This window comes from Candoia aspera, chromosome 6 (genome assembly GCF_035149785.1).
Source record: "Candoia aspera isolate rCanAsp1 chromosome 6, rCanAsp1.hap2, whole genome shotgun sequence".
NCBI lineage: Eukaryota > Metazoa > Chordata > Lepidosauria > Squamata > Boidae > Candoia > Candoia aspera.
Window position 1 is genome coordinate 82186137 of NC_086158.1, and position 15554 is coordinate 82201690.

The 15554-nt window shown below is 39.0% G+C and overlaps 1 protein-coding gene across 1 annotated transcript in view; it reads right to left on the reverse strand.

Moving 5' to 3' along the window:
• Window positions 1-12641: 12641 nt before the first annotated feature.
• The window catches only part of PSAP (prosaposin), a 35593-nt gene continuing 32680 nt past the window's right edge, over window positions 12642-15554 (reverse strand). The window contains exon 14 of the mRNA XM_063307521.1: window positions 12642-14533. Coding sequence (XP_063163591.1) covers window positions 14498-14533 — 36 coding nt within the window. The 3' untranslated portion in view covers window positions 12642-14497. The remainder of the gene's footprint in view (window positions 14534-15554) is intronic.

Below are 15554 nucleotides of genomic sequence, written 5' to 3' on the forward strand. Positions count from 1 at the left end.
GGAAGGGAAACCCATGAAATCCCATCTCCTGGGCCACAACTAGGGTCTGTGTCACCCAGGGCAAACATGGATTCTGCGCCCATTTTGGCACCCCCCCCAGCGCTCATTTTGGTGCCCCCCCAGCACGGCGCCCAGGGCATATGCCCCGCTTGCCCCCCCCCCCCCCGTTGCGGCCTTGCCTATCTCCATTTTCTACTGAAGGATAGCAATTTTAATGTTACGGTTTCAGGTGGCCAGATTTTGCTGGGGGTCTATCCAAAAGTGCCAGAACTTTATAGACTATAGATAGCAGTAGGTCTAAATAGCTAAAATGTTTATGTATTTACTGTTCTTAAGTGGCATAGCTCATCATAATGCTCTTAACTTTTTAGTTTTTGTTTTTATAGATTTTAGACAACTTTATGTGTTACATGCTACCTATGTTGGTTCTGTGAAAGATGAAAGGTCCCCTGTGCAAGCAGCAGGGTCATGTCTGACCCTTTGGGGTAACGCCGCTCTCGTGACATTTTCTTGGCGGACTATAGCGGGATGGGTTGCCATTGCCTTCCCCAGAATGTTGGTTCTAGTGTTTTATAATATTTTATGATATTTATGCATTCTACTGGTCAATGACTGAAATAAATAAATAAATAAATAAATAAATAAATAAATCCCCAGTAAAAATGCTTAAAATTACACAAAAATAAAAAATGTACACTATGATATAATTAGAGTCACAGTACAAATAACACTTGTACTGTTATAATATCCTAAGCCCATGAATGATCGCTATGCCATCCAACTTTATTCATAAGGTTTACAACATTGATCATCTAATCTTACTAACTACCATTACCAACATCTGCTCACAACTGCTTCCATCAATCAGCTTTATTAAATCCATTAAGTTTTCAAATCTTTCTCAAATGCATTCAAAGAAATGTGGAGTTGGAATAAGGAGGGAAGAACATTCCATAATTGGGGATCCAGGTTCTGAAATGCACACAAATGGGTTGGAGCAACATAAATTTGTAATCTTGGCAACTGTGCTAAGCCACTCAATAAGACTGAACAACCCTTCTCCAACCTGGTGCTCTCTACTACGTTAGACTGCCATCACTGTCATTCTCAGCCCTATGCTATTCACTCTGCTGGCTAGGATGATGGGATTGTAGTCTCATAAACTGAGATGGCACAACCTTGCAAAAAGCAGGCACACAATCTCTCAGAGACCTGCATTTAGAAACAAAAAAACAAACATTCTAATAAAGGAATGTTCTGGACTTGAATTGCTTTAGTTTAAGGGGAAGGGGTGTTACAGTTTATGTGACTTCCGTGAACAATTTCTTAACAATTAAAGCCTCACTGTAGAAGAATTTCTTAACAATGAATGTCTCATTCATTCATTGATTGGATAATTTATTCTACTGTTTCGATTCAGTTTTGATTCATGTCATGCAATCTTGGTATGATTTGCACCCCAATAAACTAACATTTTCATTCCTTCAGTACAGCTCTGCCTGTATACCACAGTGACCAATGTTCAGTCTAGTCACCCTTGCTGCCTATACAGCTACTCTATACAACTGTAATTAATGAAGAAGCCAAATAACAGTAATGAAACTATGGGTGCAATTTAATAGGGTCCTATTATATCTACTCTAGGGGCTTAAGGTACTATTATGTACCTTTGTATTTATATCCTGCCTCTTTGAGCAATGGACAACACCTAACCTCTTCCCCAAAGGTGCTTTGTCTGATGATATGGCTAAGACATCACTAATGCTAAACCTGCAATCTTCACAGCTGTGGGGGGACTTGACCATCTAACCACACCCAAAACCAGGTCTCTAACCACTGAACCACCTAGGGAATTATCATTGCCTCATTCAATTTACACAAAATGTCCTGTTTCTTTTAATCAAGGATGAGGAAAACAAGATTACTTGGCCATAGATACTAAGATGGTGCCAAATACTTAAAAATACCTTGCATTCAAGAGCAATTAAAAGTATCTTTCCAAACACCAGTGCCTAACATTTTAATAACCCCAGCAACTGCAACTTCTCAGCATTAATTGCCCTTGAAAATCTTTTAGCAAGAGTATTCCTTATCTGCATAACTCTTATAGTATTCTTTCTGAATTCAGATACAAATATGCAGAGAGCAGATGCCAAATAATCCCTCCCAGCTGTTACTTCATAATTTTGGGCTGTAAACTACCTGAATAACTTCCACTAGCATCAGCATCCTTTGGCTTTGTTTTGATTTGTTTAAGTAGACCAACTCCTTTAAAAGTCTTTCCCTTTACAAGGAAGAGGTGTTTGACTTCCATTACCATAATTCTCAGTCAGTTGGCTTGGAATCAGGTGTATCTACAGGGTGAGGTTAAAAAAAAAATGGAGGCCACAATGGTGTGACATGCTTAAAAAAACAAGTGGGGCTTTGATCTCATTATCATGGCCAACATCTTGACTTTTTTGGCTATACTGTGTGGACTCTTCTACTTGAAATATTGGGAGCTGGAATTCAGTATGTCCAAAGGTCACCACATTGAGTAAAACTATCTTCCACTTTTAACTAGGATTTAAGAACAAGCAGACAAAGGATGGGTTTTTTGTTTTTGCTTTTAAACAATTGACTTGTGTGTACACAACTTTCTCAACTGAACCATCGCTTACTCTAACCCAGTTTACAGGGTTTGCATGACACACTGACCCAAAAACTAGCCACATGAGCTACATTCATTGAACATGATTACTCTGCTTACCTTTTATGCATGAAGCTGATGTTAAAATTTTAACTCATTAAACACACTCAAAACAGCTCCTGTAATCTTCCAATATTAGAATATCTAGTTTTCATGATCACTTCATTCCAATTAACAGCTAATCTGTTAATTCAAACAACCTGGAGAAGTTTTACCAGAGCAATTCAGCTAATTCAAGTGTCTCCAAATTAGAATAGCCTATAAACTGAATAATATAAAACAATATAAAATATAATAAAATTCCTGTATGCCAGTTCATGAATAGTTGCTTTTTTCAGTGGCTGAACCACCCACTTGCTCCAGTAGAGAGGCATTTTTTACTGTATCAATATGAAAGAAGCAGGATTTGTGAAAAATCAGGGATGGTGAAGAAAACTTTTAAAACTTTTTGAAAAGCAGGTAATAACTTAATCCAATATTGTTCAGTGTTGTTCTACTGAATTCAATAATAGAAATTATCTCTCAACATTTTTAGCTTTGCATTTTAAATTACAGACCTGAAATGTAAATGCACAGCTGGGAAACACTTGTATTTGATAATAACACAACACACATTTGGGGGGCATTTGGTTGGTCCTCAAAAGAGTTTTGATCAACTGTGGATTTTGTATCCATTTTCTAATAACTTCTCTATGTCATAGAAACCCATACATCTCCAAAGATTAACTCAGTAATTTATTCATAGATCTTTAATCAAGTGGGTAACCAAATACTGTACAGGATAATAATATATTGTACTATGGGGCAGGATTGTTAAAAAAAAACCCCAAATCAGGGCAATTTGTTGTCCTGTTGCAATTAAATAAAAACGTATAGGATGACATACAGAGTATGAACTAAATACAGAACATTAAACTGAGTTCCTCCATATTGAGGATTATATAAATTAGGGTTTCAAATTTCGCAAAAATAATTAGAATCTTTGATAACTGAATTACCATATCATAAAATATGGAGTAAATAGATTTACTGAATGAATTTATGGGTAGTTAATGGTGTGTGTGTGTGTGTGTATCCATCCACTATATCCACTACAGTCTGTCAAGAAAACGTCACAAAAATAGCGTCCCCCCAAAGGGTCAGATGTGGTGCTTGCACAGGGGACCTTTCACACTTTCACAATGAAGTGGATAATTGCATTTTCTTCTCCAAAGAAAGAATATTTATGGAATGCATTACTTCACATTATATATCTATGAAACAAACAGAGGTTTGCTATAACATGATAACCTGGAACGAAGGATATGTACTAGCAGTGGCTTTAATTAAACCCCGGCATATCTACAGCAAAATCCAGTAAGAGTTCAGGAAGGTCAGGAGCAAGGAAATGGATCTTTTTCTGGCCAACAGTGCTTTGAGTGGTATGACAGAGGACACATCCCCCAAAACAGAGCCAGAAATTTTAATCTAATTATTCTTGTGTATCATTATTCACTCAGTCACATTATACATTACAATTCAGGAAAAACTTTTGGGGAGGCTCAGGAAAAGATCTCTGGCCTTGGAGACAACAGTTGGAGAAGACCAGCTACGCAAGAAGTTTGAATCATCTCAACGTTCAGGTATTCTTAAAATTTGGGCCAGCTATCTCAAATCATGTACAAAGTGGCTGAATATGTTCAGAATGGGTCTATTTATAAGCTCTCATACAGCAGAATTTAATACGGCTCAACTTTTCCTGCTTTTTAAAAACCATCATACTGTAAGTATAAGGCCTAGGAAAGCCACAACAGTCTTGGATCTCCTGTGCTTGCAGAATCCTGTGCGAGAAACAAAAACTGCTATGTTGAGATTATTTGTTTTCAGTAGTTTACTTTAAAAATGCTTCCTATGCTGCAAAGGCAGGCTACATCCAAAGACGACTCAGTAGGATTTTTCTAATGGTAGCAGAGGTCCAAAGGTGGAATTGTGACTTTGTCATATCTTAAAAATGATTTCAAAACGAATGTCCCAGTTCTTACTGAAGAACTACAGGAATTAGGGCTTAACCCTAAAAATATTATTCCCTTAGTTTAGAGAAAGATGGGGAAAGGAAAGGAAGGTGACCATCATGATTATTTCAAATTAACTTGCACTATACTTCTTATACTGAGGAAGTACTATAGACCAAGATAAAGGCTAAGTTTCCCAACTGTTCTTGGTGGAATCCAGACTTAATCTTTCGATAGACCAAAACATGGAGCATAGGGGCACAAGGAAGTATTGTCTTCCTTCTTCCTGCAGTGATGGGGCAAGACACAGGCATTTTGTTATCAGAAGAAAAGGGTGAAATAGTATTTCCTCTATTTCCTGCACAAAACCTGAATCGTATTTCAACAATTGAGACAGGCAGCGTCATAGGTTAACTAGCTTGCACTATTCAACCTTCTCGGCACCTGTGGTTTAAGGTGGTTACATGGCCTAACAGTAGGGACAGCCCTAACAGAGATATCTGGGTAGTGGGGACTGGGCAAATGATGAAAGCAGTGTTGTGCCATTGTGATGCAAGCTCTGCCCCTTTATAACAACATACTTTGTTACATCAGATTCTTGTGTAACAGAAGCATCAGATCCTGTAGATGCCTCTGGTCAACATTATGAAACATGAAAATCCCTGGAATAGCAGAGCTGCAATCTGACCTATGATTGGAGGGGGAAAATATTCAATATTTCTCTAAAAAGAGTTATGTTTATGGAAAATAATACTGCTAACATTGAAGATCATGAAGATGGCAGTGAATCTTTGGTGTATGTATCTAGATGTATACACACGCACACACTTCAGTATCGTTTTGAGTTTGGGGATGTAGCATAAAGCAAAAAAAAAAATGCCTATTTTATTTTGCACGAAATCCTCACCATCCACAGATCTTCATTCTAAAACACATGTATTTTCAGTGTGTTGCACTAAAAGATGTTGGGACTTCTGAAGAATTAACAGTCAGCCAAAAGGGTGTGTGTCTTATGGTGACTCTCAACTGATTGGCTGTTTGAGTTGTGAACACTTGAATAAGTGTACCTTGGCCTCAGAGAACTGTCTTCTTTGAGAATTCTCTAAGAATGAGCAAAGACTATAGAGCCTTTTCAGTAATGTAGCTCTATGTTAGCAATGGCAGAAGTTGCCATGTATTCTAGTTATCATTCAGAGTTTGTAGGGAATCCATTTGCTAGGAATTAGCCACAGATGTCATCCATGGGTTTTACTCACTTTCAAGCCATCACCATCTCTTGTGGCAGGTATATGCTCGTTAGTTTATTTTTAACAACATTTAGATCATGGAGTTATAGTGGGGTAAAAGGATTTCCGGGGAATATATATTTTTAAATTTGACACATGCAGGATGAATGGACAAATAGGAGTATTTCCTAGACAAGAACACAGGATCACTTACTGAATAAATAGATTTGCTCATTTCCTTTTCATCAGTATAATTGCTTTCAGGATTAGTACTTTGATACTCCCTTCTTTTGCCTTGGGTGACTGGGTTAAGTCTGGGCTATGTTGAATTCAGGATACATATACATGGGTATACATATGCATACACATAAAATGAGTGTTGGGAAGAGTCAAAGCTTAAATCATGGGAACTTTAGCACATCTTAGTTCAGGAGGAAAAAGCCCTGCCCAATTCTGTAGCAGCCTACAGACAGACTGTATACTGCAGTCTCTCTCAACCTTGGCAATTTGAAGATGCGTGGACTTCAACTGCCAGAATTCTGGGAGTTGATGTCCATGCATCTTCAAGTTGCCATGGTTGAGAAACACTGCAGTATACAGACAAATCCATCACTATCCCCTAATTTTTCATGAGATTTCCTATCTCTTCCCCTGCAGCCACAGTAGTCTTTTGCTGCTTCCAGAACATCTGGATCCTCCAAATCAGTTCCAAAGAATTCAGACAATTTCAAAATGTAGTAGCAGAGGAATGAGCTTAAGTTGATGTGTGAATTCATCCCACATGGTAGGAAAGCCAACTAATCAACCAAAGCTTTTAAATTTGGTTAGAAGATGGCATGAGCACTCAATATCCTGATGATTCCTCCCAAAGAACTATTGTTCTTGCTGCTTTCAGTTCACATTTTGATTATACAACTCCTAGTCTTCATGGTTTGATTTTGTCATGCTTTGTATGTGTATGTGCTGAGCAAGGACAAGTCTCATCCAGCTTGTAAGCAATGTAAGGCTATGGTGCAATAATGTGGGGGTTAGGGTGTGCCTTCTGTGACTCCTAGGATCCTATACTTACTTACACTTCCTACTACAGGCCTTCCTCAAGGCAAGTTAGGCATGGAAAACTGCTTGGTGCAATACCCTGCCTACGCTCCAGAGAAGAGGGCGGCAGTGTTACAGAAGCCTTGGAGGTGATTCATCAGATCTTGAAGGTAGCAAGAATAAAGCTGAACCATGATGCCAATATGGAGGGTAATAAGAACCAGAGATCATGTGATGCTCTAATTTGAGCCTCTTGGTAGAAAGCCATAATCATTCTAGATGATTTCATATCCAGTTCCTCTTCATATAGACACAGCTCACCTTGGCTGGCTGTTTAACCAACATCCTAGGCTTCTTTCAGAGACACAAGAAAGGATCTGTTTGTTCCCCTAGCAAGCATTTAGAAGGGAAGGGTCTCTTACAGTATGTGAGTTTTGAGAGACAGAAAGAGAACAGAAATGAACAAGCGATGTAACGTCTAGCTTTTCTGACAAGGATTGGCAACATTTCCAATCCTGAAGGCTATGTGTGGTGGTGATGGTGGAGCTGTATATGTCCATGCTTATTTGTAAGCATAGCAGTCTCCTCTACTCTTCCTAATGATCTCAGTGAACCCAAGATTACTGAAAATTGATGTTTCCTGCTCTCTCCCAACTTATCAGTACTGGAGTCACAGCTAATATTCCAGAAAGTTCATTTTTTGTAAATTACTAATGACTAGAGTTCACCCAGCTGAGCAATGAGAGCACAGGCTGCCCTAAATCTTATACTGAGCAGGTCCTATGGTCACTGACTATGCAGGAAGAAGCCAGCTCCTTGAAAGTCCCTGTTCCTTGCAAGACCCATTAACCATAGGTTCACTGCTTTATAGAAATCACAGCACCGGATACTGGTTTCTGCACCACAGAGATCACTATGAGGTGGCATATAATGTACTCATCATCTTCAGATACTGTGTTTGGAGCCTGTACTTTCCATCCATCCAGTTCCGAGTAGCTTCACAATACACTATGCAGAAGCAAATCCTTAGGATATCAATCTATACAGACTAAGTCTTCATAGCTTTTGGAAGAGCAGTACACTAGAACTGCATCTGATTTTAAAACTCAAATGCAGTACTAATGCACATATACCCAAATGCATCTCATCAGGGCTTGACGCATGGGCAAGCCTACTTTACAATTACATGTATGGGACACATATCAGAAGAGGGGCCAATATAAAGTCATTCAAAGCATGAATCAATCATGTAAACTCATGGACCAAGATAAAAATGTCCCCACCACTGAGTTCAGCACTGTAGCCTATTACAGCAAGTACTGCCATCAGTCCTTCCACATAGCAGGATTAGAAAACCTCATCTTTCCACATCTTTAAAATCAAACACAGTTTTATTAGAAGCTATACACTTATTATACTACCACCTAAGTTGGTTGATGTACAAATTTTGCTTTGAAATGAAAATGCCGTGTAACTCTGAAAACAGGTTTTGCAAGAATAGTCTCTAGCCAAGAAATTTCTCATATTCAAAGTATCTGCCTGCCTTACATTCAAAGGTGTGATAACATCCATTGTACAAGGAATAAAAAAAATGGATATCCCCTCCTCTAATTGCTAAGTGAAAAGGAGCTGCAGCTAAATGCAAGGCTGCCATTTACAATGTAGCCCTTACTCTTAAGCCCTGCTGGTAAGGGCTACACAACAGCTGTGGGTCAAACAGCAGCTTTCAGAGAAACTAAACAAGGCTTTCCTTTTGGGGAAAGTTTAATCTCGCAGAACAATTGGACAACACAGGAAGAGCATAGCAGAGGTTGGAGTAGCTCTGTGCTTCGAGAGTTAAATGCTATTTCCCCTCTCAGTAGGAAACTAGTGTCATTGCCTACTGTTTGCACAAGAGGCAGTATTTTAAAATGCCCCCAGCCCATGTCACGCACAACTACAAAACCTTGTGTGAATGGAGCACAGCCACTACACAGGAAGGGCAGCCCAACTTATTCCGGATACTCAGCCCTCCATATTAGCAGCTCTGTCTGGGCCACAACAATCGCCTTTTCTTCTGCACGAGACACCACAAGTTCTAGGATTAGGGCAGGATAATTATTCTGCCTGTTAAGAGGGAAGGGGTAGGCTAGCCTTTAAAGGCACCTTATTCAAGCCCCCAGTCTCATAGTTTTCCCCATTTCTCAGCCAAGCCAGGTGTGCTTCTCACCCTGAAAGTGATCAAAACTAGCCATGGCTACTTCGCCTTTTACATTTGTTTTCTAGTAACATAAACTCCTCTACCTTCTTGCAAGAAGAAAACAAAACCCTCGTTCTTTACCTTGATAGAACACCAGAGCGAGCACTACCAGCAGTACCCAACCCTTCCGTGAGCCTTCCATGGTCCTGGTGTTAACCAACTCTTCAGTGATGGTTCCTGCCTCTTCCCTATAAGCAGCCCCAATACAGGCCACAGGATGGGGAGTACTTAACACCCACACACCAAAAGTTTCACAAGTACCATTTACCACGCCCAGCCATGTAATTAATTCGCATGATTTGTAAGAGGAAGAGTATTCCCAGCTGAAAGCAGCAACTCCTGTTTCTGCATAATAGCCTGTTGCCACTTCAGAAGGATGTCCCTTCCCTTTTTCCCTGCTGCAACTGAGGATTAAGGGAATTGCTTTCAAGAACCTATGTGGGTATGGACAGCTTTTGGTTCCAATTTATTGTGTTGTCAGGCCCCGAGGATGACTCTCGGTAGTTTACAACATAAAGCATTAAACATGGTAAAAGGATAAAATCAGCATAGTCAGTTTAAAAATACCATAATGGAGCAAGCATGGTGGTAACCATTTACCCTCAAATCCTCTCTGGAACTGCTTGGTCTTTAACAGCTTCTGGAAGGCCAACATTGAGGCTGCTGGTCAGTATCAAGAGGAAGGCTGGTCCATAACATGGGGACCAGCATGGAAAACATTGCGAATCTGTTTTTTCATAGTCTTATGGATAACCAAGGGTTAAGATGTACAGAGGACCTATATAGGGCTTAAACATACAGCACTTCGAATTGCACCTGGTAACCCCTCAATAACCAGTGGTTATGCAAAAGCCATAAGACATCCGCAAGACTACAGCAACTATGATTTGCTAATGTATCAGCTGCTGTACTTTGTGCTACTTGCAGTGTTTGGATGGCCTTCAAAGATAGGCACACACAAAGCCCATTGTAATAACCAAACAGGCAATAAACATGAGGCCTTCTTGGCAGGTCTTTCAAATTACCTGTGCAATCTCTTTAAAATCAGTACCTGTTCTTGAAAAGTTGGAGAAGATTCTTCCTTTCGTGACTCTGAATTCGTATCTCATGCGCACAAACACCCCTTTGGAACTGAATTTGGCTGCTGGTAACTTCATAGATATATTGATGTAATTTTCTTAACAGTAAGAGCAAAGTTAGTCACCCCGATCCAACCACTTAGCTTTTTGAGAAAAGCCAAGGTCAGCTTAGGTACACACTAAGAATCAATTCAAGCCTGACTCACATTCAGGGCCAAGTGACTTAGAAGGCCAGACTGCCCAAAACTCTGAGGAATGGGGGGAAACCCCACACAAGTATTCTCACCCATGTAATTGGAGGGGGAGATGGAGTGGGACAGAAAATCAAGGACTGGGGATAAAGGTAATTCCCTCAGGACAAGTGGGTGTCTGGGCCTTACTCCCCAATTCCCATGTTTATTAAAAATACATGGGTAACTCTTGATTAGACCAAAGATATATCCAGCGTAATTGCTGTTTCCACATTTTGCTAAAACAGTTGCCAAATCGTGCTTACCTGAAGCCTGATGTAAGGGAGTGAACACACAAACCTCTGAGATGTGATGGGCTGGTTCCTCTGGATCCCCTGACTAAGCCTTCCTCTCATCACCCTTCATGTATCCTCCCACATGCCTGAGGAGAGCCTATTACCATGCTCCACCACTTTCCCCAAAGCATCTCTCTGGTGCTGAATTATTCAGAAATAGGTACAGTGGTGACTTCTTCCCCTTCTTTTTCCCTACCTCCAGAAAATGGAGAGAGATGTGCGCTTGGCTTAAAATCCTTTCGGAAGAATTCTGATTCAGTTAAGAGTTCAGGTCCTTATTATGTGTATCACCTGTAAATTCTTTTCTACAAAGATTGTGCAGTATTTTGACAATGTAGGCAGAGCTGTTTTGTAAAATAAAAAAAATTGTGGTTGTTCTCAAATACCTTAAAATGGTAAAACAGATTTGTGATACCTCACACACACAAACATACCAGTCCCAAAACTATTGGTTTTATTGAGGTTAGGTCTGGGCAAGAAATATTCCACTTTTAATCGTTTTTAATCTGTACACCATAGGATTTCTCAAAATTTGCAGCACCACAAATGCCCACTGGGGCTTGCAAAACCTAGAGCTTGCTCTCACAGCATCCTCCCTCTGCCCAGACTTTAAAAAATGACCCAGCTCCATGCTAGTCATGACCCCCAGGGCATCCCCACCCCAGTCTGAGAACTCCCCCGCACTGAGCGGGGTGGGAGGGAAGTATCTTTGATTGAAATAGAAGGCTTAATGAACTATATTTGTTTCTTTTCATTCAGTATTCAAAATATGCCATTAAATTTTCATCAATGACTGGAAACCTCTTATGGACTTTTCGCATGAGAAAGAAAATGACTGTCATTTATGATTTTGCTGATTAGAAAGGGAAGGGAATTATGATGAAATTGGAAAGTGGTTTGACTAGGATTATATTGTCATGAGGGATATTGGAAGCCATTTCTTTATATGTATTTTTTCTATTATGTTTTTTTCTTTTGTTTTTTCTCCCCCTTTTCCTCTTTCTTCTTTTTCACACTTACTGTGCTATAGATTTTTCTCTGAATGCATTGTCAGTGTAAAATCTCTTAAAAATTACTTTAAAAAAAATATGCCATTAAATTTAAGCAGTGTAATCCTGGAGGAATCCTAGAAGAAGAAAAGGCTGAAGTACAACACATTGCCTACTACTTTTTTGTTCTTACTGGGCTAGGGTTTACATTTCCTCTGAATGCTTACAGAATCTGTTTTCTTGAATTATAGCATATCTGCACATTAAGCTTGTAACTTCAAGAAGCTCAAGCACTCTAAACAAAACTCATTATGACAAAATTAATTCCTTCATTAGTTTAACTAGGAATAGGAAAAATATTTCAAGAAGTGCCAGTAACAGTGGAAAAGCAGTAAATCATAGGACACACACGCTTATTCTAGGAGCTGAGGGCAATATGCTTGTCTTGCTACACACAGCTGCACTGCTATTTACAATTTAGTTCTTACAGTCTTTTAAAATTCCAGTTGTATAAAAACAGTAGCACCTGCTACATGCAGGATTGGCAATTTAGAAAACAGTCTACATGACCTGGTGCCCTTCAAATTTAAGACAAACTGAACAGACAACTCTAAGGAGTATTTCAGCTCTACGAATAGGGAGCATGGTGAAGTAAATCCACCCTGTGCACTTGGAGAATAGGGAATAGGAACCATATTCAAAAAGGGTTATTGGTCAGGAGCTCTAGAGATCACACACCATTTAGGCTACTCTAAAATTTCCAGGATATGGCTCTACTGCTCACAAATTATCAGAATTAGAACTTGTATTTCTCAATACATTAGCTTCCAAGTTAATAATTAAAATAATTTTTTAAAAACACTGACATTTAGTTACATCTTTATTGAATTACAGAAGCTTTAGTGCAAAATGAAAAAAATAGAGTGGTTTGTTAAAGCAGCTGCTTGTCTTCCCAGTTCATTTTTAGAAGGTATGGTATTAGTCTGCACTTCATATTTACATTAAGTTGTAAGACTTTGTCCAAAAAATATGAAATCATTTCCTATAAGCAAGGAATTGAATTCTACAGAAATGTGTTTTAACTCATAGAATGGCATTTTCTTAAAAAAAACACTATACTTCCCAGCAACAACCTCTGGTAAAGGAGATTTGTTGACTACAATGCTACAGAATTAACATCTATATTAATTTGCTGTTGCTTTTCATTACTTATTTCAAAGCAGCAAGAATTTGGAGTCAGCAGCAGACAAAAAAAAGAAGTTATCTGTCTGAAGAATTCAAGTCAATGCCCACAAAAGTGCACCCAGGATATTTAAAATAAAAAGTTATATACCTAGCTTGAACAATAATGCCAAGGATGATTATTTTAGGAATTCCATTCTACAAATCTGTATTTTGATCAAACTGTTTAGATAGCTATGGAGTCAGAAGTCATGGGGTTTAAGTTTTTTATCATTTCTTTACACGTTAACCAAGGTCTACTGTTTTCAACTCTGTGCTTGCCAACAATTGGGGAAAAATACATTATGACAATATAAGCCTCTAATGGATACACAGCAAGGCTCAGTCTTTTATCTAAATTGGCAACAGAAATCATGTACCACAAAGCTATACCCCCTCTCCGAAACTATGCCCAGCCATCCGCAGCTGTCTTTAAGCAAAAGTCATGACTGTCACATAACATTTTGTTTATAGGCATTCTGATTTATCCCTAGCATAATCCAGGAAAATGTCTAGTCATGCAAATGGCTATAGCACTATAGAGGACTAGATATTAAGAGACAATGTTAATAGACAATTGTGTAGTCCAACAGGAAAACTGGTATTTTAGCTATAAACCTGATTTTTCTCCCAAGCTTCTTTTTTATTGTATTTATTTTTTATTCCAGAAACACTCCTTTCCAAAATGGAGAAAAATAGCTACGTGCATTAGATTCTCAGATGGACTAAATTAAGTGTACCTCTGGATTTTCTAGGTAATTGATAATTTACTGTTTTGTTTGTTGAAAGAGACTACTAAAGTTGTCGTGAAAATAATGGACTGAACCATTCTTAAACATTTGAAACTTGCACTATCAACTAGTACTGCCTGCAGCTTAGGCTGTGAATGAGCATTCATTATTTGCTACATAGGCGTTAGGACTTACAACCTTAATTACGACAAATCTATGGGTATATCCAAGTAATCTTTTTGGAAGATTCCTATGGGAGGAACAGCATGCCTGCGTTTTTGCAAGTGTTAAGACAGCATTTAAGAATTTAATTGAAGGATTCTCTACAAGGTAACTGTTCACAAAGGGGTATCAACAGCTATTTCAATGAAGAGCACTACAGTCACACATTATAGGTTTAATTACCAGCAAGACTGTCTTTAAAAAAACGAGTAATTATATTAAAATCCAGACACACCAGCACTGTCCTTAGTTTACTTACATATACATACACATTATCACTCTCTCAGAAGCACTGAAACCAATTGACCAATGATGATTTACAGTTTGTTCTCAGGTAACGTAAAGGTCTAAAATGAGTTAGAAATATGATGAAGTCAAACCCATGAATCCTTCCAGGATAGTAGCACTGCTACTAAGCAATTCATGAAAAGGTACTTGAAGTGGAAGGGGAGGAGATCAAGACACTAAGATTTAGCTCTTATTAGCCTAACCCTTGGCTTCCATTTTCTTCCAAGAATGGAAAAAAGAGCTGGCCAAAGAAGGTATCTTCTAGTTCCACACATGACGTTTGCAATGTTCAACAGCCTGGGGGGGGGGGGGTGGAAGAGGGAGAGAAGAGAGATGCAAGGAATAGTCAGAGGAAACATGATTTGTATCAAGATTATGCACAGAATACCTAGAAGCCATTCCAAAGCATTATCTGGGGTTTTATAAAGTCATTGCCTATCAAACATCTGTAATTTTTCTTATCCAACATCAGAGTTTTAGCAGGCTCAAAACTGGGTCTACCTAGGCTGGAAAAATCTGGATAACCAGTAGATGGCAGGAAAGAGAGACAGAAACTGTAATGATTTGCTGCTATCTACTGGTCTGGATTTTCCACAGCTCGGATCTGACAGCCTTAGCCAGAACTTGGGCTTCATCCAGCCAGCACTTACCTTTCCTGCTGCATTCTGAACCATGAACTCCAGTTTATGCCATAATAATCACAAACTAATGAGTTTGGACCTTATGAACAATCCTGCTTTTAATGTTCTGCAACCAATTTTTAACAGCGCAGATTTTGCACTGAATAAAAGGCTGGGGTGTTGGCAAAATATGCTTCTGCAAGAGCCTGAAAAAGCATGCAGCTACTCAAGGTTTTGACTCATTAAGATTACGGCTACTTTTAAAGCAGCCCCATCTTTTTTCCAAGGTCACATGAAAGACTAAAAAAGGGCTGCTTTAATGAATAGCAGAGAGGTGCTGTGCTTGTGAGAATTCTGAAGCAGTTCTTTCAAACCATCTTTAAAGCTTACACAGCTCTAATATCAGTCTTGACACTCATGTCAGCCTAAACCAGGGGATTTACATCAAAGGAGCTATTCCACGTAATAATAATAAGGCGGGCCCCCACTCTCCCGGCCTTCCGGAAAGGGGTAAAGACCTGGCTCTGCCATCTTGCATGGGGGGTGGCTGGCACATTAAGTCGCTCCCCAGAATTTAAATCAAGAACTTTTTATTAGCTGTCTTTTTGGAATTCATTATTGATTAAGGACACTTTTTATTATATCGTTTTACTGTTTTATTGTATTTTCATTAATGTTTTACTCCTGTTTTATGTAAC